Source organism: Pleurodeles waltl, chromosome 5 (assembly GCF_031143425.1).
Source record: "Pleurodeles waltl isolate 20211129_DDA chromosome 5, aPleWal1.hap1.20221129, whole genome shotgun sequence".
In the NCBI taxonomy this organism is placed as follows: Eukaryota; Metazoa; Chordata; class Amphibia; order Caudata; family Salamandridae; genus Pleurodeles; species Pleurodeles waltl.
In genome coordinates this window covers 844,414,806-844,436,998 of record NC_090444.1, presented here as the reverse complement: position 1 = coordinate 844,436,998, position 22,193 = coordinate 844,414,806, and the positions used below count along the sequence as shown (strand labels likewise).

General features: G+C 47.8%; 1 protein-coding gene across 1 annotated transcript in view; it reads right to left on the bottom strand.

Annotated features, from left to right (window-relative positions):
- Nucleotides 1-5,388: 5,388 nt before the first annotated feature.
- The window catches only part of COA6 (cytochrome c oxidase assembly factor 6), an 83,430-nt gene continuing 66,625 nt past the window's right edge, over nucleotides 5,389-22,193 (bottom strand). The window contains exon 2 of the mRNA XM_069234914.1: nucleotides 5,389-6,486. Coding sequence (XP_069091015.1) covers nucleotides 6,391-6,486 — 96 coding nt within the window. The 3' untranslated portion in view covers nucleotides 5,389-6,390. The remainder of the gene's footprint in view (nucleotides 6,487-22,193) is intronic.

The following is a 22,193-nucleotide window of genomic DNA, read 5'->3' as shown; positions in this document are numbered from 1 at the left end:
CTAAGTTACTTAGTGTGTGGGCACCCTGGCACTAGCCAAGGTGCTCCCACATTGTTCAGGGCAAATTCCCCGGACTTTGTGAGTGCGGGGACACCATTACACGTGTGCAATATACATATGTCACGGGGTTTCACTGCAGCTGCTGCTGCTGCTGCCAACCCCTCAGACAGGTTTCTGCCCTCCTGGGGTCCAGCCAGGCTTGGCCCAGGAAGGCAGAACAAAGGACTTCCTCAGAGAGAGGGTGTTACACCCTCTCCCTTTGGAAAAAGGTGTCAGGGCTGGGGAGGAGTAGCCTCCACCAGCCTCTGGAAATGCTTTGATGGGCACAGATGGTGCCCATCTCTGCATAAGCCAGTCTACACCGGTTCAGGGATCCCTCAGCCCTGCTCTGGCGCGAAACTGGACAAAGGAAAGGGGAGTGACCACTCCCCTGACCTGCACCTCCCCTGGGAGGTGCCCAGAGCTCCTCCAGTGTGCTCCAGACCTCTGCCATCTTGGAAACAGAGGTGCTGCTGGCACACTGGACTGCTCTGAGTGGCCAGTTCCAGCAGGTGACGTCAGAGACTCCTTCTGATAGGCTCTTACCTGTGTTGCTAGCCTATCCTCCTTCCTAGGTAGCCAAACCTCCTTTTCTGGCTTTGGGGAATTCCAACGAATGCAAGAGCTCATCAGAGTTCCTCTGCATCTCTCTCTTCACCTTCTGCCAAGGAATCGACTGCTGACCGCGCTGGAAGCCTGCAAAACTGCAACAAAGTAGCAAAGACGACTACTGCGACCTTGTAACGCTGATCCTGCCGCCTTCTCGACTGTTTTCCTGGTGGTGCATGCTGTGGGGGTAGTCTGCCTCCTCTCTGCACTAGAAGCTCTGAAGAAATCTCCCGTGGGTCGACGGAATCTTCCCCCTGCAACCGCAGGCAACAAAAGACTGCATCACCGGTCCTCTGGGTCCCCTCTCAGCACGACCAGCGTGGTCCCTGGAACTCAGCAACTCTGTCCAAGTGACTCCCACAGTCCAGTGACTCTTCAGTCCAAGTTTGGTGGAGGTAAGTCCTTGCCTTCCCACGCTAGACTGCATTGCTGGGTACCGCGTGATTTGCAGCTGCTCCGGCTCCTGTGCACTCTTCCAGGATTTCCTTTGTGCACAGCCAAGCCTGGGTCCCGACACTCTAACCTGCAGTGCACGACCTCCTGAGTTGTCCTCCGGCGTAGTGGGACCTTCTTTTGTGACTTCGGTGAGCTCCGGTTCACTCTTCTTCGTAGTGCATGTGCTGCTTGCTTCTGAGTGAGCTCTTTGTCTTGCTGGACGCCCCCTCTGTCTCCTCACGCAATTGGCGACATCCTGGTCCCTCCTGGGCCACAGCAGCATCCAAACACCCTAGCCGCGACCCTTGCAGCTAGCAAGGCTTGTTTGCGGTCTTTCTGCATGGAAACACCTCTGCAAGCTTCTTCAGGACGTGGGACATCCATCCTCCAAAGGGGAAGTTCCTAGTCCTCTTCGTTCTTGCAGAATCCACAGCTTCTACCATCCGGTGGCAGCTTCTTTGCACCCACAGCTGGCATTTCCTTGGCATCTGCCCACTCCCGACTTGAGTGTGACTCTTGGACTTGGTCCCCTTCTTCCACAGGTACTCTCGTCTGGAAATCCATCTTTGTTGCATTGCTGGTGTTGGTCTTCCTTGCAGAATTCCCCTATCACGACTTCTGTGCTCTCTGGGGAACTTTAGTGCACTTTGCACCCACTTTTCAGGGTCTTGGGGTGGGCTATTGTTCTAACCCTCACTGTTTTCTTACAGTCTCAGCGACCCTCTACAAGTTCACATAGGTTTGGGGTCCATTCGTGGTTCGCATTCCACTTCTAGAGTATATGGTTTGTGTTGCCCCTATATCTATGTGCTCCCATTGCAATCTATTGTGACTGTACATTGCTTGCACTGTTTTCTATTGCTATTACTGCATAATTTTGGTATTGTGTACATATATCTTGTGTATATTTGCTATCCTCATACTGAGGGTACTCACTGAGATACTTTTGGCATGTTGTCATAAAAATAAAGTACCTTTATTTTTAGTATATCCGTGTATTGTGTTTTCTTATGATATTGTGCATATGACACCAGTGGTATAGTAGGAGCTTTACACGTCTCCTAGTTCAGCCTAAGCTGCTCTGCTAAGCTACCCTTTTCTATCAGCCTAAGCTGCTAGACACCTCTTCTACACTAATAAGGGATAACTGGACCTGGTGCAGAGTGTAAGTACCACTTGGTACCACTACAAACCAGGCCAGCCTCCTACAGTTACTCTGTGCCTGTTTTATATGGGTGATGGGGATGGGTTTTATCGACTGCTAGGCAGAGTGCATATTTGTCATGACCCACACCTTCAGCCAGTCCTGACTGTAAAGACAACAGGTCTAGGCATTCTGGGACTTGTAGTTCAATTTTCAAATTACCATGCTGGGGGCAAAAAGTTCCAATTTGGAAAGTGCAGCTAGATATAGGGTCAAGACTGGGACTGAGTGTCACGCTTAACATAGGCTTGTTTTCCAGAGTTGGCAGGGAAGTGGCAGGTGCTCACCGGCAAGTAGAAGAGATGGGGGCGGGGGGCTAAACAATGCCGGGATAGTAAGCTGGAGGTAAGGTAAAAGAAGATGGAATAAAGTAAACAGTGCGAGAGGGAGGGAGATGGTGAGTGTGTGTTGGTGACAGATGGAGACAAGAGAGATAGCGAGAGAGAAAAGGATGAGGAGCGCAACAACGTGATGGGCTTGAACATAAAAAGTGAGAGGGGCGAAGGCGAGTTAGAGGAATGAGGAAAAAGAGGACGAAAGAGCGTGTTTGAGAGATGGTGAGAACAAGTGAGAGGGGGAAAGAGAAGAGGCTGGAAAAAGCAGAAAAAAGGGGTTGAGGCAGGGATCGAGATGGTGGGAAGATGAGGGTTGAGAGAATGAGTATGAGAGTAATAGAGAGAGAAGAAGGGGAGAGAAAGAGAGAAGAAGGGGAGAGAAAGAGAGAAGAAGGGGAGAGAAAGAGAGAAGAAGGGGAGAGAAAGAGAGAAGGAAGCAGGAGGGTGGAGAGACAGATGTGGAGTGTGGGACTTAATAGAAAGAAGTGTATAATGAGAGTTTAAAATAGCATTCACAATAAATGAAGAGGTTGCAAGGCAGGATGTAGATGCTACAGGCAGTTTGGGGAACCAGAGAGATGCTGAGAAACAGGAAACATTAGAGAAAAGATTAAGGAGAGAGCAAAAAGAGACAAAATGGGAGAGAAGAGGTGTGTTCTGAGAAAATGTCAAAATAAAGGAGGGAACTGAGGTTAAGCCTCAGGCAGCAGATGGGTATTGCAAACATATTTTTATAACAGACAAGCACCTCATAAAACTCATGTTTTCACTCAGCTAATCTACAGAGAGATAGCTGTACAATGACAGCACTTTAAGTAGGCAGGTACTGACTACGCGCTCTTTTCTGCTATGCATAGGGGGATACCTGCACATTGCGGCATGCGTTCATAACGTTTAATGGGAGAGCACTGGCACTTTTCATAGATAACAGGTACTTTGGTGCAGTAAGTACCTACACCTCGATGATTTCTAATTCAACCATTCAGTACCGGTGTATGGTTGTAGTATAAAGTACAGACAAGCATACACACAAACACACACACACTTTTAACAACAGGTAGTGCAGGTTACATTGTTTCTGTTCTAAAACCTGAAGCAGAGAACACTGCCCCTGTACGATCGTGGCCATTCAGGAATACAGAGAGCTGGAAATTCCCTTCCAGGGCGGACTAGCAGCAGCTGCACACCAACCAGAAACGACATATCTCTGGCACGTTCCCTGCCGAGATAAGCAGCTTGCGGGATGCAGAATGGGAATGGGAAAAGATGAGACTAAGTCAACACAACAACCTCTAGAAGGCACAGAGAACAAAACAACGAGTACACTAACCAGAAAAACAGCAGACTAAAGGTAGTTTGAGGCTAGAGGCGGCACATATTTCAGCTGGATACAGCTAAAGCTTATAGCAAGAATTATTTCCCTCGCGACAATCGCTTGTTTTGAGAAACACTCTAAAAACAAGCAGCCCTGCAAGACCATGAATGACAAAAGGGAACTTTTAATAAGAAACAGTGAAAGAAATTGTCCAGGATAGGGTGACATCTACACTGCTGCTATACACAAATAAACGAGACAGGCAAAAATATTGCAGTAATGTGTTCCTATTTTAAGAGTTGAAAACAATATTTTCGGATATCCCAGGACACACCGCAAAGGGACAATGGCGTATGGCTACAGATACAACAATGAGCCTCTACGAATCAAACACAGAGCATGAAACTCTTCGTAATCACATATAAATATAGAGAGGATGTGGCATAATGGCTAGAGCTACCGACTCTGGAAGTGAGGAACTGGGTTCCTGCCTAAAAAAAAATTTAAAAAATAAAAAAAAAAAAAAAAATTAAATACATTGCTAATGTTAAACAACACAAAATGATAAATGTAGAATGCCTGCAAACGACTCCCGTGGGGAGAACGCCTAGAGGAAGTAAAGCGAGCGGTGCGGCCTCCATGCATAGGATACACGCAGCATGCCACACTGCAACAGTTACAAATAAACAAAAGAAATAATGTGAAGTAACTGGTAGTTATGCAAAGCGCTCCAATATTGCTGACTGAGTTCAGCTGTGTAAGACTTGAAAGTGCCATGGGGAGAGACCAAATAAAAAAGTAGTTCGCTCACAGTAGAGCATATCAGCAGTCGTGTAATTATCCATGTAACAGGGTGGGTACCCAAGTCGGTAACAAAGCAGCCTCAAGGCGGGACAAATGTAAAGCATTTACCAATAACATCAAGGGATTTTTGAAAGGCAAGCCCACTAAGGAGTAAGAATGATGGGTGTGAGGTGGGCGTGGTTAAAAGCCCATAATATTTACAACAAGTCGCAAGCGCTGGCGCTCGACCTAAAGACTATACTGGCTCCCACTCCAGCAATTCAAAGAGAACTAAAGACCTGGAAGTACTAATGAGCATGCCTCCACCCAGCAGCATAAAGCTCCAGCGTCTTGAGACCCTCATGAGTGATTTTCTGTGCCCTATAAATGGTTGACTGATTTAGTATGGTGGTTGTCAACCTTTTGACTTCTGTAAACCCCCACTTTATCATTACTGAAACCCGGGGACCCCCACTGAATCACTATTAGAATCTGGGGGCCCCCCTACTGAGTCATTACTAGAAGGTGGGGACCTCAGCCTTAACATTGTCGATGATGAACCGCAAAACAATACACAAAAACTACAGAAACAAGCATCACATCAAATACAACAATGATTACACATTAAATATGTTAACTATAAATAAAAAAAATACAAATTTTAATAATCCGTTTGTAAATTTTCTAAATTTAATTGAAGTCACACATCATCTATACTATATTCTGTTTGATGCACCTCCACTACTCTCACAGATCTATCTGAGGATACAAATTTAATGTTTAGCTTCAAATTACAAATTCCTTAACATTTACAGTAAGTTTGAAAATGTTCAATTGTACATTTAGCCACTTTATTTATATACACTTTATTAATTTGTTACTATTATTTAATTTTCTAAGCATTCACAGACCCCTGGAGTCTTCGTGGACCTGCAGGGGTCCCTGGACCACAGGTTGGGAACCCCTGCTTTACTATGTAAAACATTTAAATGAAGGTATATAATAACTGGAAGAGGGATCACGATGAAACAAATGACAGTTCCATTGTCAGTTGGGATGAAACCACTACTCATTATTTCTCCACAAATCTTCACTAAAAGGTTTTATCGAATGATGTACATATTTGATTAGAAATCCTTTTTTTTACATAGAAACATTACTTAAATACGCCTACTACTTTGCACAGGCACATCTCCAACCGATCTGCAGAGTTGCAAAATCCATGCAGTACAGTGAATTTACCACAGCATTTTTAACCTATAAATAATGTAAAAACGTAGCAATGAGTGGCAAATAAACATAATTAATAAAAATAAACAAACACACTTAGTGATCTTACATAAGTGTCAGGAAATTAAAGTTGTTCACAAAGTTTAAAGGCATCCTAAGACATAAGTGACAAAAGGGTTGAATTCATATCTGCCTTCAAGGTAATGACTGAAAACACGGTCTCCTAAGAGCAACACGGACACTTAGAATTTCCCCTTATATGCTCAACATTAACGCTGTACTGGAAAGGATGCTTCTCGGTCGACGTAGTTACGTTTGGCTTTCATTCTTCAGCAGCTAACTGTGATTATCAAGGTTGGTACACGAAATGTGAAATAAGGTCCAGTTCAAAGAAACAGTTATGACTGTTCTTTATTGTTGCTTCATGTCTTGATGTCAATTCAGGACTTCTCAGTTGTGTCGGAAGGTTGAAACTCTCCTGTTTCAAGTTGTTCTTTATATTTCAAGTAGTCTCTTCTTTTTTCAAAATACTTAACCTGCAAAAACGAGTTATTTGCTCTGTTACTATCTCCACATTTAAAACTAACATCAAGCTAGATGCTAAATTGCAGACTTGTGAATTTGAACACTGGGTTCCAATTCAAGCTTTGGCACTTAACTAAACATTTGTTTTAAGAGAACAGATTCATTATCATCTTCCGCCATAATAGCACATACAAACGTAACATCATTTCCATAACATAAATAGTACTCATTGGAGTACAATCAGGCATACGTAAATACAATAAATACCATTGAATATGACTAACAGCAAAAGAAACCATTCTCCGAGGGAAAACCAAGGCCTCTTTAGCCTGTATCCATAAATCACACCATCCCCATCACGGCCAGACTTAAGTTCTAAAAGGGCACCTTTGACCGCCAAGTGTTCTCAGCTTATGGTGATTCAGGTGGTTATCAATAATTGCAAGCTCCAGTCCAGAAAGGAATATTAGCTCCCGCTACCACAATAAAGGATCCGGAGCCTCCTTTTGGAGCCAGGAGCGAGCAATCGTGAGTCTTGCAGAAGTCATCGCAATGAAAAAGACCCCCGCCACCTCCGCCTGAACATTGGGGGTGTGCACAAACAACACTTTTTGGGGGTCAGGAGTGATATTAATTTTGCATCATTGATTTATTAGTGCAAACGCTTTGTGTCAAGACTGCGAGACAGGATTGCAGGCTGCGAAAATATGCACTGTATCGGCGCCTCTAAACTCCCACACCTGAAAAATGCCAATGCTTCCCGCATGCCCAATTGTGTAGCTTAAGGAGAGTTTAATACGTGTCGTTCAGGATTTTGAAGGAATGTGCTTTAAGTCTCGAGATGTTAAGAGCATCTTGGGGCAATTTAATAATGTGTCGTATCTCAGACACAGATACATTACACTGCAGCCGTCGAGATCATTTAGCAGCGAGCAGCACGAACCAATTACTCTTGCAACCCTTTATGCTCGAGGAGAAAGTATAAATGTAACCGTGTTTTTTTAAAAGTTTAATGAAGCGTCTAAGAACTCATTGTGGTTCATACTGATTTTACAGCCCGTAGCTGCTGCACAAAGGTAGCAGAAGGGCCGCAATTTTGAGACGTCTACAGTCAAAACTCAGAGCTGGAAAAGATCCAAAGATCCCATTCTTTTTTTGATAAACAATTTCATTGCGATAAACACCAAAGAATCATTGTCACATGTACATACCAGGCACCAGACAAACCAGTCCCCATTACAAAGATTTAAAACACAGTTCCCTTTCCACACCTCACGAAGACCAACAATAATATTCACACTTTTTACCCCATATTTTCTCCTGTTTCTTTGGGCAGCCTCTGACCTCAAAGATTCTATTCTTAAAGATGTGGCCCAAACGCGGAATGGTAGGATGTTCTCAGCAGCTAAAAAAAATATGTCTTGGAGTGAAGATGGAAGGCTGGGATTATTCCCTAGTAAGGTGTACCGATAGAATCGAGCTACATTACAAGTAGAGAAGATAGTCTACTATCAGATTTGGCAGGCTAAGTGTTTTGAATAGTGTGTGCCAAAAATAAGCAGTTTCAACAATTCCTTGCAACCTCCCAATTCCTGTTGAAAGTATCTGGTACACAGAGAATAGACCTGCCAGGTGCCAAAGGGTAAGTCCAATGACTGCGGAAAGTCAAAGCATAAAGGCTGCAAAGCAATAATGCCACTGTAAAGGGAGCTCCAAACCACCACCACCCCCCTCCCTGGGCAGCTGAAGGTGGTGGATAGTTCAGCAAAGTTTTTTATGTGCCCAGATATATTTTTGCCAGCTCCTTTCACCCTTTTAACCCCTTGGGTGCGGGGACGAGGTGGTTACATCCTCTGCCGTGGCGCTCAGGCGCCAGTGGTTACGTCCTCTGCAGTGGAGCTGAGGCGCCAGGGACGTAACCACCTCATCCTCGTATAGGCCCCTCGGGGGAAGCGCTAGCGCTCCCCCTGAGGGCCTTCAACCCTCCTCCCATGGGCAGGGATGGAAGGGGAATCGCTTCCCCTTCCACCCTCGCCCCGTCCCCCCCAACATCCCCAGAAACATCTGATGACGTCAGCGCGCGACTGCACGCTGACCTCATCGGAGGCCGCCCCCACCGCACTGGAAGCTCAGCTCCCAGCGCGATTGGAGAGAAATGCAAAGCATTTCTCTTTTGATCCTTGGGCTGGGGGCGGCACAGAGACATGAAAGTTAAGGAAAGGCCTTTCCTTTCCTTTCATGTTTCTCGGAGCATTTCTGCAGCCAGATCTTGAAGCGACTGGGCTGCAGAAATGCCAACTAGGCACCAGGGATTTCTGTTTTTGTTTGTTTATTTTACTATTTATGTATGAGGGGAGCGGCCCCCTTGGCAAGGGTCAATCCCCAGGGGGGGGGGGGGGGGGCAATATATTACGAGGCCTTTTCAAGCCACTAGACTCCAGGGAGTTTTTTTTTTAATGTTAAGAATGAAGGGGAGCGACCCCTTGAGCAAGGCTCGCTCCCCTGGGGGGCAATTTTTATTAGGCCATCCCCCTCCCCCCCAAAAAGGACAGCAGCAACCACTAGATACAGAGATGGGGAGCAACCCCTTAGGCAAGGGTCTCTACCCTGGGGGGGGGGGGGGATTTATTTTAGGCCATTTCCGGCCTATTTCTGTTAGGCCGATTTGCCCCCAGGGGGGCAGAAACCACTTAGGCACCAGGGACTAGTGTGTGTGTTTTGTTTGAGGGGGAAGCCCCATAGGCAAAGGTTTCTCCCCATGGGGAAACATTACTGTTGGCCATTTCTGCACCCCCCCCCACCCCCTTGGGGGCAGATCAGCCTATTTTTGTAAGGCCTATCTGTCCCCAAACAGGGCAGAAGCCCACCAGAGATCAGGGAAGATTTGTTTTTTCAAAAAAAGAGGGTGGGGGTATGGCAATACCCCCATCCTAAATAAATGGGGACAAAGCTGTTCTGCCCACCGGTGGGCAGCTGGGGCAATTACCCCCGATCCACTCCCATGGGGGCAGAAAGCCTACTAGATGCCAGGGAATTAAAAACAAAATAGTGGGTCCACCCCCCAATTTCGACCTATTTTTTGGCTCTTCCCTGTCACAGGCACTTGGCCCACCTACACAAGTGAGGTATCATTTTTATCAAAAGACTGAGGAGAACGCCGGGTGGTAGGAAATTTGTGCCAGTGCAATGATCTCACACAGAAATGTGGGGAAAATGTGATTTTCTTAAGCTAAATTTGAGGTTTGCGGAGGATTCTGGGTAAGAAAACACTGGGGGATCCAGGCAAGTCACCCCTCCCTGGGCTCCCTCGGGTGTCTAGTTTTCAGAAATGTCTGCGTTTGGTAGGTTTTCTTAGAAGGCAGTTGGGCCCAGGAGCAAAAATGTAAGAGCCCCCCTCATCCCCCCACCTCAAAAACAAGTAGTTTTGTATTTGATCATTTTGATGTGTCCTCGTAGTGTTTTGGGGCATTTCCTGTCGCGGGCACTGGGCCTACCCACACCACACCATTTTTATCAGGAGTCTTGGGGAGTGTTGGGGGGAAGGAAATGTGTGGCTCGTCTCAGATTCCAGAACTTTCTATCGCTGAAATGTAAGGAAAAAGTGTTTTTTTTGCCAAATGTTGAGGTTTGCAAAGGATTCCGGGTAACAGAATATGGTGAGAGCCCCATAAGTCACGTTTAAAAAAATACACAGGTTTGGTAGGTTTCCCTAGGTGCCGGCTGAGCTAGATGTAAAAATATGATGTGTTTATGTTGCGTTTTCTGCCGCGGGCACTAGCCCTACCCACACAAGTCTGGCACCATTTTTATTGGGAGACTCAGGGGAACACAGAATAGAAGAACAAGTGTTGTTGCGACTTGTCTTTCTCTACATTTTTTCTTTCCAAATGTAAGACAGTGTGTAAAAAAAACACAACTATTTGAGAAATGCCGTGTAATTCATATGCTGGTATGGGGACCCCAGAATTCAGAGATGTGCAAATAACCACTGCTTCTCAACACCTTACCTTGTGCCCATTTTGGAAGTACAAAGGTTTCCTTGACACCTATTTTTCACTCTTTATATTTCACAAAATGAATTGTTGTATACCCGGTTTACAATGAAAACCCATTGCAAGGTGAAGCTCCTTTATTGGCTCTGGGAACCTACAAGCCCTATATATCCCCGCAACCAGAAGAGTCCAGCAGACGTAACGGTAGGTTGCTTTTGAAAATCTGACATCGCAGGAAAAAGTTACAGAGTAAAAGAGAAATGGCTGTTTTTTCACCTCAATTTCAATTTCTTTTTATTTCAGCTGTTATTTTCTGTAGAAAAACCTCGTAGGATCTACACAAATGACCCCTTGCTTAATTCAGAATCTTGTCTACTTTTCTGAAATGTTGAGCTGTCAGGGATCCAGCACTGGTTTCAAGCCCATTTCTGTCACTAACTGGAAGGAGGCTTTAAGTACAAATTGGGTATGTTCCAGTAAAATGCCAAAATTGTGCAGGAAAATGTGGTTTTCTGATTAAAGCCTGCCTGTTTCTGAAAGCTGGGAAGATGGTGATTTTAGCTCAAACAACCCTTTGCTGATGCCAATTTTAGGGGAAAAACCACAAGCCTCTGATGATGCCATTTTCAGGGGAAAAACAACAAGCCTTCTTCTGCAGCCCATTTTCCCATCTATACAAAAAAAAATATATATTTTCACTGTATTTTGGCTAATTTCTTGGTCTTCTCCAGAGGAACCCACAAACTCTGGGTACCTCTAGAATCCCTAGGATGCTGGAAAAAAGGAAGCAAATTTGGCGTGGGTAGCTTACGTGGACAAAAAGTTATGAGGGCCTAAGCGCGAACTGCCCAAAATAGCCAAAAAAATGCCTGCTGCATGAGGGGGAAAAGACCTGGCAGCGAAAAGATTAAAAAGCTGTTTTGTTTTTTTTAAATAAAAAAAATACAGAAGTATAGACCTAAGTAAATCCAGGTCGCGAAAGCAAGATAACCATTTTAAAAACACGTCACCTCCCAATTTGGCCCAGATAAATCACTTCATCTTCAAAGGGCAGTCTAATAAAAAACATATTGTAGTGGTCGAGTCATCACTAATAGCCTCTATCATTCATGTACACATTTGGCAGCCGATACTATAATGCCACACCTTATTATCAATCTTTTAGGCAATAGCATTTCTCATTGGTATTAATTATAACAATATATTACATAATTTGAGGCTACATCGCCTTATGAATAAATCATCCTTTTCAAATAGGACAGAAACCACCTCAAAGTCACAAGATATTTTTTATTAACTGGAGTTAGGTACACATAAAACCACAGTAAAACTCAGTTCAATGTGTCCATAGTGCAAAAGCCACAACGAACGAGTTACTTACCTTCGGTAACGCCTTTTCTGGTGGATACACTAGCTACCTGTGGATTCCTCACTCATTGAATTTTCCCCCCTGCGCCAGCTTCGACGGAAATTTTCTTCCTAGCTTCTGCACGTCGACGGGGACGTCACAATTGCCCACGCGACGCCGTCTGACGTCATACAGGGCAATAAGAGGTCCTCGCCGACGTGCCGACGTCAGTACCAACATTTTTTACGTGCCTCTGAGACGAACAGGCAAATACCAGCAAAATATATATACAATTGAAACAAATACTTATAAAACAATATTTAATTAAATCAAATAGATAAAACATCAGCACAAATATGTAAATACGCAAAAATATATACATATAGACTATATATAGCATCTTCACAAATTCTTTTTTTTTTTTTAAATATATATATATATATATACACATAAATATATACACATATACATATGAAAATAATATAATACCAACAGGAGCTCACTCAAGGATAACTTGGTAAGACCAGACAGGCAACGGGGAGGCGGGTGGGACCATGAGGAATCCACAGGTAGCTAGTGTATCCACCAGAAAAGGTGTTACCGAAGGTAAGTAACTCGTTCTTCTGATGGATACAACTACCTGTGGATTCCTCACTCACTTAATAGAGTCCCAAAGCAGTACCGCACTCGGTGGAGGGTGCCTGAATGGTCAAACCAAGAAATCCTGCAGCACCGACCGTGCAAAATGGCCATCCCTCCTAACCTCCGAATCCAAGCAGTAATGCTTTGCAAAAGTGTGGAGGGACGGCCAAGTTGCAGCCTTGCAGATGTCAACAACAGGAACACCCCTAGCAAAGGCCGAAGAGGCCGACTTAGCTCTGGTGGAATGAGCTCTTATTCCATCAGGGGGTTCTTTCTTTGCCAGAGAATAAAACAGCTTAATGCAAAGAATGACCCACCTGGAGAGTGTTCTCTTGTGGACTGCCCATCCTCTCCTCTTTCCCACGTACCCGATGAAGAGTTGATCCTCCAATCTAAACTCCTTCGTTCTGTCTATGAAGAAGCTCAGCGCTCTTCTCGGGTCAACACGATGCAGTCTTTCTTCCTCTTTCGAAGGATGAGGTAGAGGATAAAAAGAGGAGAGAGAAATAGACTGACCTCTATGGAAGGGTGAAACAACTGTCGGCAAGAAAGCATCCTTGGTGCTCAACACCACCTTATCCCCATAGAAGGATGTATACGGGGGCTTAACAGAAAGAGCCTGCAGCTCACTCACTCTTCTAGCTGAAGTAATCGCAACAAGGAAAACAGTCTATAAAACCAATAACCTTATGGGGCAAGAATGCATCGGCTCAAACGGTGAGCCCATAAGAAACGTTAAGACTAGGTTCAAATCCCACTGAGGCATAATGAAAGGAGTGGGAGGATATCTATTAGTGAGGCCTTGTAAAAACCTCAATACTAAAGGAGATTTAAATAAAGAAGGTTGGTCAGGCAGACACAGAAAGGCTGACAGAGCCGACAAATAGCCCTTAACTGTAGCAACTGCACTACCCCTCTGTTCCAGGGACAACGCAAAAGACAAGATAATCGATAAGTGGGCATGTAAGGGATCAATTTGCTTCTCTCCACACCAATTCACAAATTTAGGCCACCTGCTAGTGTAGATAGATTTAGTGGAGTGTCGCCTGGCCGATAAAATAACATCCACTACCTCAGGTGGGAGAGAAAAGAAACTCAGGTTGCCCCGTTCAATCTCCAGGCATGAAGGTGCAGGCTCTGGAGGTGGGGGTGTAAAACCTGCCCCTGCGATTGAGAGAGGAGGTCTGCCCTGTGAGGGAAACGGAGCGGGGGGCACAGAGAGAGTTGGAGAAGATCCGAATACCATACCCTCCTTGGTCAATCGGGAGCTATTAAGATAACTTGGGCCCGGTCTTGGCAAATTTTTCTCAGAACCCGAGGAATTAAAGGTATGGGGGGAAACGCGTAAAGCAACTGGTCGCACTAGGACATCTGAAACGCGTCCCCCAACGTTCCGAAGAAAGAAACAGTAACTGTAACTACGCAGAGTAGAAACAGTAGCGGGTTGCGCTGCTGGTTTGTCCTGACTCTCCTCACCTGGGGGCTGACATCGGAGCACCGGAGCTAAAGGGCAGGCGCCCTTTAAATTCTTCATTTGCGCTCCCGCTCGCGGGGACGCGGGTTGCGCTGCTGGTTTGTCCTGACTCTCCTCACCTGGGGGCTGACATCGGAGCACCGGAGCTAAAGGGCAGGCGCCCTTTAAATTCTTCATTTGCGCTCCCGCTCGCGGGGACGCGGGTTGCGCTGCTGGTTTGTCCTGACTCTCCTCACCTGGGGGCTGACATCGGAGCACCGGAGCTAAAGGGCAGGCGCCCTTTAAATTCTTCATTTGCGCTCCCGCTCGCGGGGACGCGGGTTGCGCTGCTGGTTTGTCCTGACTCTCCTCACCTGGGGGCTGACATCGGAGCACCGGAGCTAAAGGGCAGGCGCCCTTTAAATTCTTCATTTGCGCTCCCGCTCGCGGGGACGCGGGTTGCGCTGCTGGTTTGTCCTGACTCTCCTCACCTGGGGGCTGACATCGGAGCACCGGAGCTAAAGGGCAGGCGCCCTTTAAATTCTTCATTTGCGCTCCCGCTCGCGGGGACGCGGGTTGCGCTGCTGGTTTGTCCTGACTCTCCTCACCTGGGGGCTGACATCGGAGCACCGGAGCTAAAGGGCAGGCGCCCTTTAAATTCTTCATTTGCGCTCCCGCTCGCGGGGACGCGGGTTGCGCTGCTGGTTTGTCCTGACTCTCCTCACCTGGGGGCTGACATCGGAGCACCGGAGCTAAAGGGCAGGCGCCCTTTAAATTCTTCATTTGCGCTCCCGCTCGCGGGGACGCGGGTTGCGCTGCTGGTTTGTCCTGACTCTCCTCACCTGGGGGCTGACATCGGAGCACCGGAGCTAAAGGGCAGGCGCCCTTTAAATTCTTCATTTGCGCTCCCGCTCGCGGGGACGCGGGTTGCGCTGCTGGTTTGTCCTGACTCTCCTCACCTGGGGGCTGACATCGGAGCACCGGAGCTAAAGGGCAGGCGCCCTTTAAATTCTTCATTTGCGCTCCCGCTCGCGGGGACGCGGGTTGCGCTGCTGGTTTGTCCTGACTCTCCTCACCTGGGGGCTGACATCGGAGCACCGGAGCTAAAGGGCAGGCGCCCTTTAAATTCTTCATTTGCGCTCCCGCTCGCGGGGACGCGGGTTGCGCTGCTGGTTTGTCCTGACTCTCCTCACCTGGGGGCTGACATCGGAGCACCGGAGCTAAAGGGCAGGCGCCCTTTAAATTCTTCATTTGCGCTCCCGCTCGCGGGGACGCGGGTTGCGCTGCTGGTTTGTCCTGACTCTCCTCACCTGGGGGCTGACATCGGAGCACCGGAGCTAAAGGGCAGGCGCCCTTTAAATTCTTCATTTGCGCTCCCGCTCGCGGGGACGCGGGTTGCGCTGCTGGTTTGTCCTGACTCTCCTCACCTGGGGGCTGACATCGGAGCACCGGAGCTAAAGGGCAGGCGCCCTTTAAATTCTTCATTTGCGCTCCCGCTCGCGGGGACGCGGGTTGCGCTGCTGGTTTGTCCTGACTCTCCTCACCTGGGGGCTGACATCGGAGCACCGGAGCTAAAGGGCAGGCGCCCTTTAAATTCTTCATTTGCGCTCCCGCTCGCGGGGACGCGGGTTGCGCTGCTGGTTTGTCCTGACTCTCCTCACCTGGGGGCTGACATCGGAGCACCGGAGCTAAAGGGCAGGCGCCCTTTAAATTCTTCATTTGCGCTCCCGCTCGCGGGGACGCGGGTTGCGCTGCTGGTTTGTCCTGACTCTCCTCACCTGGGGGCTGACATCGGAGCACCGGAGCTAAAGGGCAGGCGCCCTTTAAATTCTTCATTTGCGCTCCCGCTCGCGGGGACGCGGGTTGCGCTGCTGGTTTGTCCTGACTCTCCTCACCTGGGGGCTGACATCGGAGCACCGGAGCTAAAGGGCAGGCGCCCTTTAAATTCTTCATTTGCGCTCCCGCTCGCGGGGACGCGGGTTGCGCTGCTGGTTTGTCCTGACTCTCCTCACCTGGGGGCTGACATCGGAGCACCGGAGCTAAAGGGCAGGCGCCCTTTAAATTCTTCATTTGCGCTCCCGCTCGCGGGGACGCGGGTTGCGCTGCTGGTTTGTCCTGACTCTCCTCACCTGGGGGCTGACATCGGAGCACCGGAGCTAAAGGGCAGGCGCCCTTTAAATTCTTCATTTGCGCTCCCGCTCGCGGGGACGCGGGTTGCGCTGCTGGTTTGTCCTGACTCTCCTCACCTGGGGGCTGACATCGGAGCACCGGAGCTAAAGGGCAGGCGCCCTTTAAATTCTTCATTTGCGCTCCCGCTCGCGGGGACGCGGGTTGCGCTGCTGGTTTGTCCTGACTCTCCTCACCTGGGGGCTGACATCGGAGCACCGGAGCTAAAGGGCAGGCGCCCTTTAAATTCTTCATTTGCGCTCCCGCTCGCGGGGACGCGGGTTGCGCTGCTGGTTTGTCCTGACTCTCCTCACCTGGGGGCTGACATCGGAGCACCGGAGCTAAAGGGCAGGCGCCCTTTAAATTCTTCATTTGCGCTCCCGCTCGCGGGGACGCGGGTTGCGCTGCTGGTTTGTCCTGACTCTCCTCACCTGGGGGCTGACATCGGAGCACCGGAGCTAAAGGGCAGGCGCCCTTTAAATTCTTCATTTGCGCTCCCGCTCGCGGGGACGCGGGTTGCGCTGCTGGTTTGTCCTGACTCTCCTCACCTGGGGGCTGACATCGGAGCACCGGAGCTAAAGGGCAGGCGCCCTTTAAATTCTTCATTTGCGCTCCCGCTCGCGGGGACGCGGGTTGCGCTGCTGGTTTGTCCTGACTCTCCTCACCTGGGGGCTGACATCGGAGCACCGGAGCTAAAGGGCAGGCGCCCTTTAAATTCTTCATTTGCGCTCCCGCTCGCGGGGACGCGGGTTGCGCTGCTGGTTTGTCCTGACTCTCCTCACCTGGGGGCTGACATCGGAGCACCGGAGCTAAAGGGCAGGCGCCCTTTAAATTCTTCATTTGCGCTCCCGCTCGCGGGGACGCGGGTTGCGCTGCTGGTTTGTCCTGACTCTCCTCACCTGGGGGCTGACATCGGAGCACCGGAGCTAAAGGGCAGGCGCCCTTTAAATTCTTCATTTGCGCTCCCGCTCGCGGGGACGCGGGTTGCGCTGCTGGTTTGTCCTGACTCTCCTCACCTGGGGGCTGACATCGGAGCACCGGAGCTAAAGGGCAGGCGCCCTTTAAATTCTTCATTTGCGCTCCCGCTCGCGGGGACGCGGGTTGCGCTGCTGGTTTGTCCTGACTCTCCTCACCTGGGGGCTGACATCGGAGCACCGGAGCTAAAGGGCAGGCGCCCTTTAAATTCTTCATTTGCGCTCCCGCTCGCAGGGACGCGGGTTGCGCTGCTGGTTTGTCCTGACTCTCCTCACCTGGGGGCTGACATCGGAGCACCGGAGCTAAAGGGCAGGCGCCCTTTAAATTCTTCATTTGCGCTCCCGCTCGCGGGACGCGCGCGGGGCGCGCCCGGGCAAAGCCCGGGCCAAGGGCGGGCCCGTCCGTGCCCGTCAGAGGCCGAAGGAGGCCGGGCTGGGCCACCCCTCTTGGTCCTAAGGCACGGCAATTGCCCCTTCTGCATAGGGAAGTACCCCAATCTCTCCTCTATATTGTGACATAGTACCATTCGCCAATGGGGAAGCGTAAGGCCAAAGACAGCCCGACTTTAGGCTCTGGCAAATCCAAAATACTCAAAATCAATAAGACTATGTTACCCCACACTAGCCATGTCGCCAAGGAAATAGACGATTTAATAGAAGAGGTAGAACAGATTCTAAACAACAAGGAGAAGCCTAGTCGAAAGGGCTCAAAATCTGGCACGCTTATTCCATTTCTAACATCTAGTTCACATACTGTTGTTAACTCTCATTCTGTCGCCTCATCTCACCAACCACTCCAACAGTCGTTGCCTTGTCAAGATCCTATTGTCCTCCCTACACCCTATTCTGATGTAGATGCTCTTAGAGCTTGTACACCTCACCCTTCAATTTTATGCTCTAATCGTTTTTCTCCGCTGGCATCCATTGATTCGGACAATCAGCAACCAGCCGTCTCAGCTCTGCCATGTACAGTGAGTCCTCCTCTACAAAATGATTTGTTCACATTGGTGTGTAGCCTTAAGTCTGAAGTTAGCGAGTTGAGAGCATTATTACTTGAAATCACCAACTTTCTTAAAAGCAAATATCCTTCCCCTATTAGCGAGCCTAACTCAAACCTTTTGCCTACCAAGCAACCACCTGCAAAAGGCGTTTTTCCAAACGGGCCTCTTCTGCCACTAGCTTGTGCTGCAGGTCCCATAGACGATCAGTGTCCTGCAAAACAGCTTACGTCCTCTTTTGGAAGAACTACCCCTCTCCTTCCTAATGTTCCCTTCAAATGGGATACTACCAAAGCTTTATACCATAATCATAAATTAATTAGCAACAACTACATATACATGTGCAATGTTCCACCTTTGCCTCCAAACGTGAGAGAAGACAAAGCCTCACTAACAAACAAGGTCTTGCACTGGGTGAGACATACCAGGGGTTGTGGCTCAATCATCTATGATGACATTGTATCTGTCGAGCGATCTAATGGTTCCCCTGGTCTCTCTGGTCCTAGTGACTTTATAACACTTAGCCTTAAAAGCCCACATTTGGTAGCAGGCCTCATGGAAATGGAAGCACGGTCTATACGCAGGAAGTCCTCAGCAATTACTCTTTCAGCTAGCTGTCCTACTGCTAGCTATATGCGTGTGAATCCTTCCACTAGATCAGCCAATTTGGCCCCGAACCATTTTACAACTACTCAAGACATAAGACTAACAGGCCATCAGGTCCAGAGAGATCCACTCCCTGATTTGGCCCCTAAGTTCTGTTTTCGCCCTGCTTCAAGGGCCCAACTAACCCATGATCATGGGGCTACCTCGGATATTGACTGACTATGCTTCACCAACCTTTGCACAGCCACAGCAGCCATGAACTTTCCATCTAATTCACCTTGCCCAGCCTCTCTTCTTTTATCGGACTCACAACCTGGAACTATTAATAATTCCACAAGTCTATTTAAGGCGAACCCCGTTGCCAGTTACGTCCAAGTTGATACTACCATGAACTCAAACATTTCTTGTGTCCAGCACACAGCAAAACTTTTATCCTGGAATGTGGCTGGCATTAACAGCAAACTTGTTGACACTGAGTGGGGGGCACTCGTTGGAAATTTTAACGTCTGCATGTTCCAGGAAACATGGGCAACGCATTGTACATACAAACAAGGGTATAGTTCCTTTTTTAAGCCTGCTAAGCCATCTTTAGCTGGCAGGGCGGCAGGGGGTTTAATCACATGGGTAAAACTTATAGAGGGGAGTGGTACAAAGGAGATATATGTGGATTCCCATGATATTTTGGCCGTTGCTATCTACCCAGCCTCAGGCACTCCTGTCCTTTGTCTAAATATTTATAGCAGACCGGGACCCTCAAATCACCGATCTCCCATTGTCGAGCTACTGAATATTTTAATCTCAGACCTTCGCCTCAAATATCATATCATAATAGCTGGTGACTTTAACGTTCTACTTGAACTTAATGCAGATCACATAGAGGTCATGCAGTCTGAAGATAGTGTATGGAATATCCCTCCTCCTGTGACTTTTCATTCTACCCAGCAAAATTCATATAAACCAAGCGTTAGGGCCTCACAGATAGTGGACCTCATGATATCCCATGGCCTTCGTTTGGGTAATGGCCGCTTTCCAGCGGACATTCCGGCCAGACCAACCTTCTTCAGGGGCTCATATAGTAACAAACTGGATTATATCCTCTTTGACTTAAGACTATGGCACCATATTCTAGACTTAGAGGTGGGTCTTCCCCATACTAGTGATCATGCTCCCCTCCAGATCACATACAAGAGTTCTCTCCTAGTAGGGGTCGCACTTCCTCCTGTCTCCTCTACTGCCATGGAGCTGTCTAGTAATAGGCGTACAGTCAGGTGGGACTCCTTTGTGCAATCAAACAAGCTTCAAGGAAAATTGCGTGCCCTAACCTCCTCTCACCAGTTATTTGATACCAACCTTATTCTGGCTCCATTAGAAATATTGCCTCTTCATTTGGACCTTTTTTCTACTTTGAAAGAGCTGTTTACTAAACGTTCAAGGCCACTGACTATTTCCTGTATTCGACCACATACTAAATGGTTCAACAAGAGGTGTAGGGAGGCCAAAAATACTTTGGCCATTGCGCTAAAGACCAAGGACAGATCAGGCATCATCATTGCTAGACGTCATTATGCTTCTACTTGCAATAAAAGTAAATTCGAGTACGAAGAGGGGCTATGGAGCAATTTACTTGAGGCAGCTACCGTCCATGATTCAAAACGGTTCTGGCTCCTAGTTTCCTGTGGTGACCAGAACCGCGCATCTCACCTGGAGTCTTATATCTCTCCTGACATCTGGCTCTCCTACTTTAAGGAATTGTATGGTCCATTGTTGGCAAGTCATATTTCTGACATAATTTTGGAGGAGCCAACAACTTTTGACGAGTCTATGTCTCTCTTGCCCCCTTTTACACTGAACGAAACTGTGTCGGCCATTGCAGCCCAGAAAGCAGCAAAAGCCCCTGGGATGGACGGGATCCCCTCTGACATGTTTAAGGTGGACCAGATCACCTGGGGCCCATATATTAACAGACTTTCTAATGCCATCTTGACTAGCAGAATTTATCCTGATTCATGGAAAGAGGCGATTATAGTGCCCATCCATAAGAAAGGAGAGAGGAACAACCCGGGTAATTATAGACCCATCAGCCTCCTCGACAACCTTCAAAAAATTTTCTGTTATCAGTTGTTGAGCAGGCTGAATAAGTGGCTAGTTGAAAATCAAATCCTAAATCATCTACAAGCGGGCTTCAGAGAAAAAATTAGCACATTAGATCAGATATTTCGTTTTACTTCTATTAAATGGAAAGTTGTCGATGTTGACTTAGGCCACCTATATGTAGCATTTGTAGATCTAAAATCGGCCTTTGATCTAGTACCCCGCCCCAAACTGTGGGAAGTTCTGTCTAAAATAGGAGTCCCGTGCTCTATTTTAAATATTATCAGGGATCTTTACACTGGCAACTATGGTAGAATTAGATGGGGCCCACAAGGTGAATTAACAGAAAAATTTCTTACTGCCCGAGGCGTAAGACAAGGTTGTGTTCTTGCCCCTACCTTATTCCTTCTCTTCATAAACGCATGCATCCCTTATCTTATGGAGTGCTCTAACGACTCGCCCAAAATAGGAGGGCAGAAGATCCCCTGCCTCCTTTTTGCCGATGACACCCTGCTGGTTTCTCAAACAGCCACAGGCCTTTCAACCCTGCTTTCAAGATTCATTGACTATTGCAATGATTATGGGCTCGAAATCAACCGATTAAAAACCAAGTGCATGGTGTTTGGCGATAGGAAAGGCAGAATGAGACGACCTATCTATTTAGAGGGTGTCGCGCTGGAAAGAGTCAGCGATTTTGATTATTTAGGCCTGAAACTAGAAGACTCGCACAAGTGGCAGTGCCACATCCAGAAGGCAACTTTACGATTGCAACAGCGAGCGAGTGGCATTGCAAGATTTGCAGCCAGATCTCCTAGCTTTGCCATGACGCCCGCAGTAGAAATTTATAAACTACAAGCAAGAGGGGGAGCAATCTATGGAGCTGAACTGTGGGGCCACTGTTGCCTGGATGATTTGATAAAAGTGAAGAACTCTTTTTTAAGGTCATTGCTAAGAGTTCCTTCCAGTACCCCACTGCTCCCAATACGCATGGACCTAAATCTCCCTTCTATCAGCCAGATCGTTGCACTCAAGCCCCTGTTGTACTGGATTCGCTTATGGTCATCAGATTCTCTTGTCCATTATAGATGTGCGCTAGCTAACTTGATGGCCAACAACACTAGCTCCAAAATCAAGTGGTGTGCATATGTAGAAAGGACCCTCTCGCTTCTTGGTTTGGGGTCCTATTGGAAGGAACCATTATCTATCCCTAAGAACGCTACCCAGACACTAAAGGATGCTTTCTGGCTTCACGTTCAACTTTCCCAATTGTCCGCTGTCTCGTCATCATCCATGACGGGAAACTTCCTATATTTTAAATGCCATTATGAATTTGCACAATATATGGATATAGTATCTTCTCCGTTTGCTCGTTCATTATACATTAGATTCAGGGTGGGCTCTCTTCCTTTGCGTTCCCTCACTTATAAATGGTCTAATTTTAGTCGTTC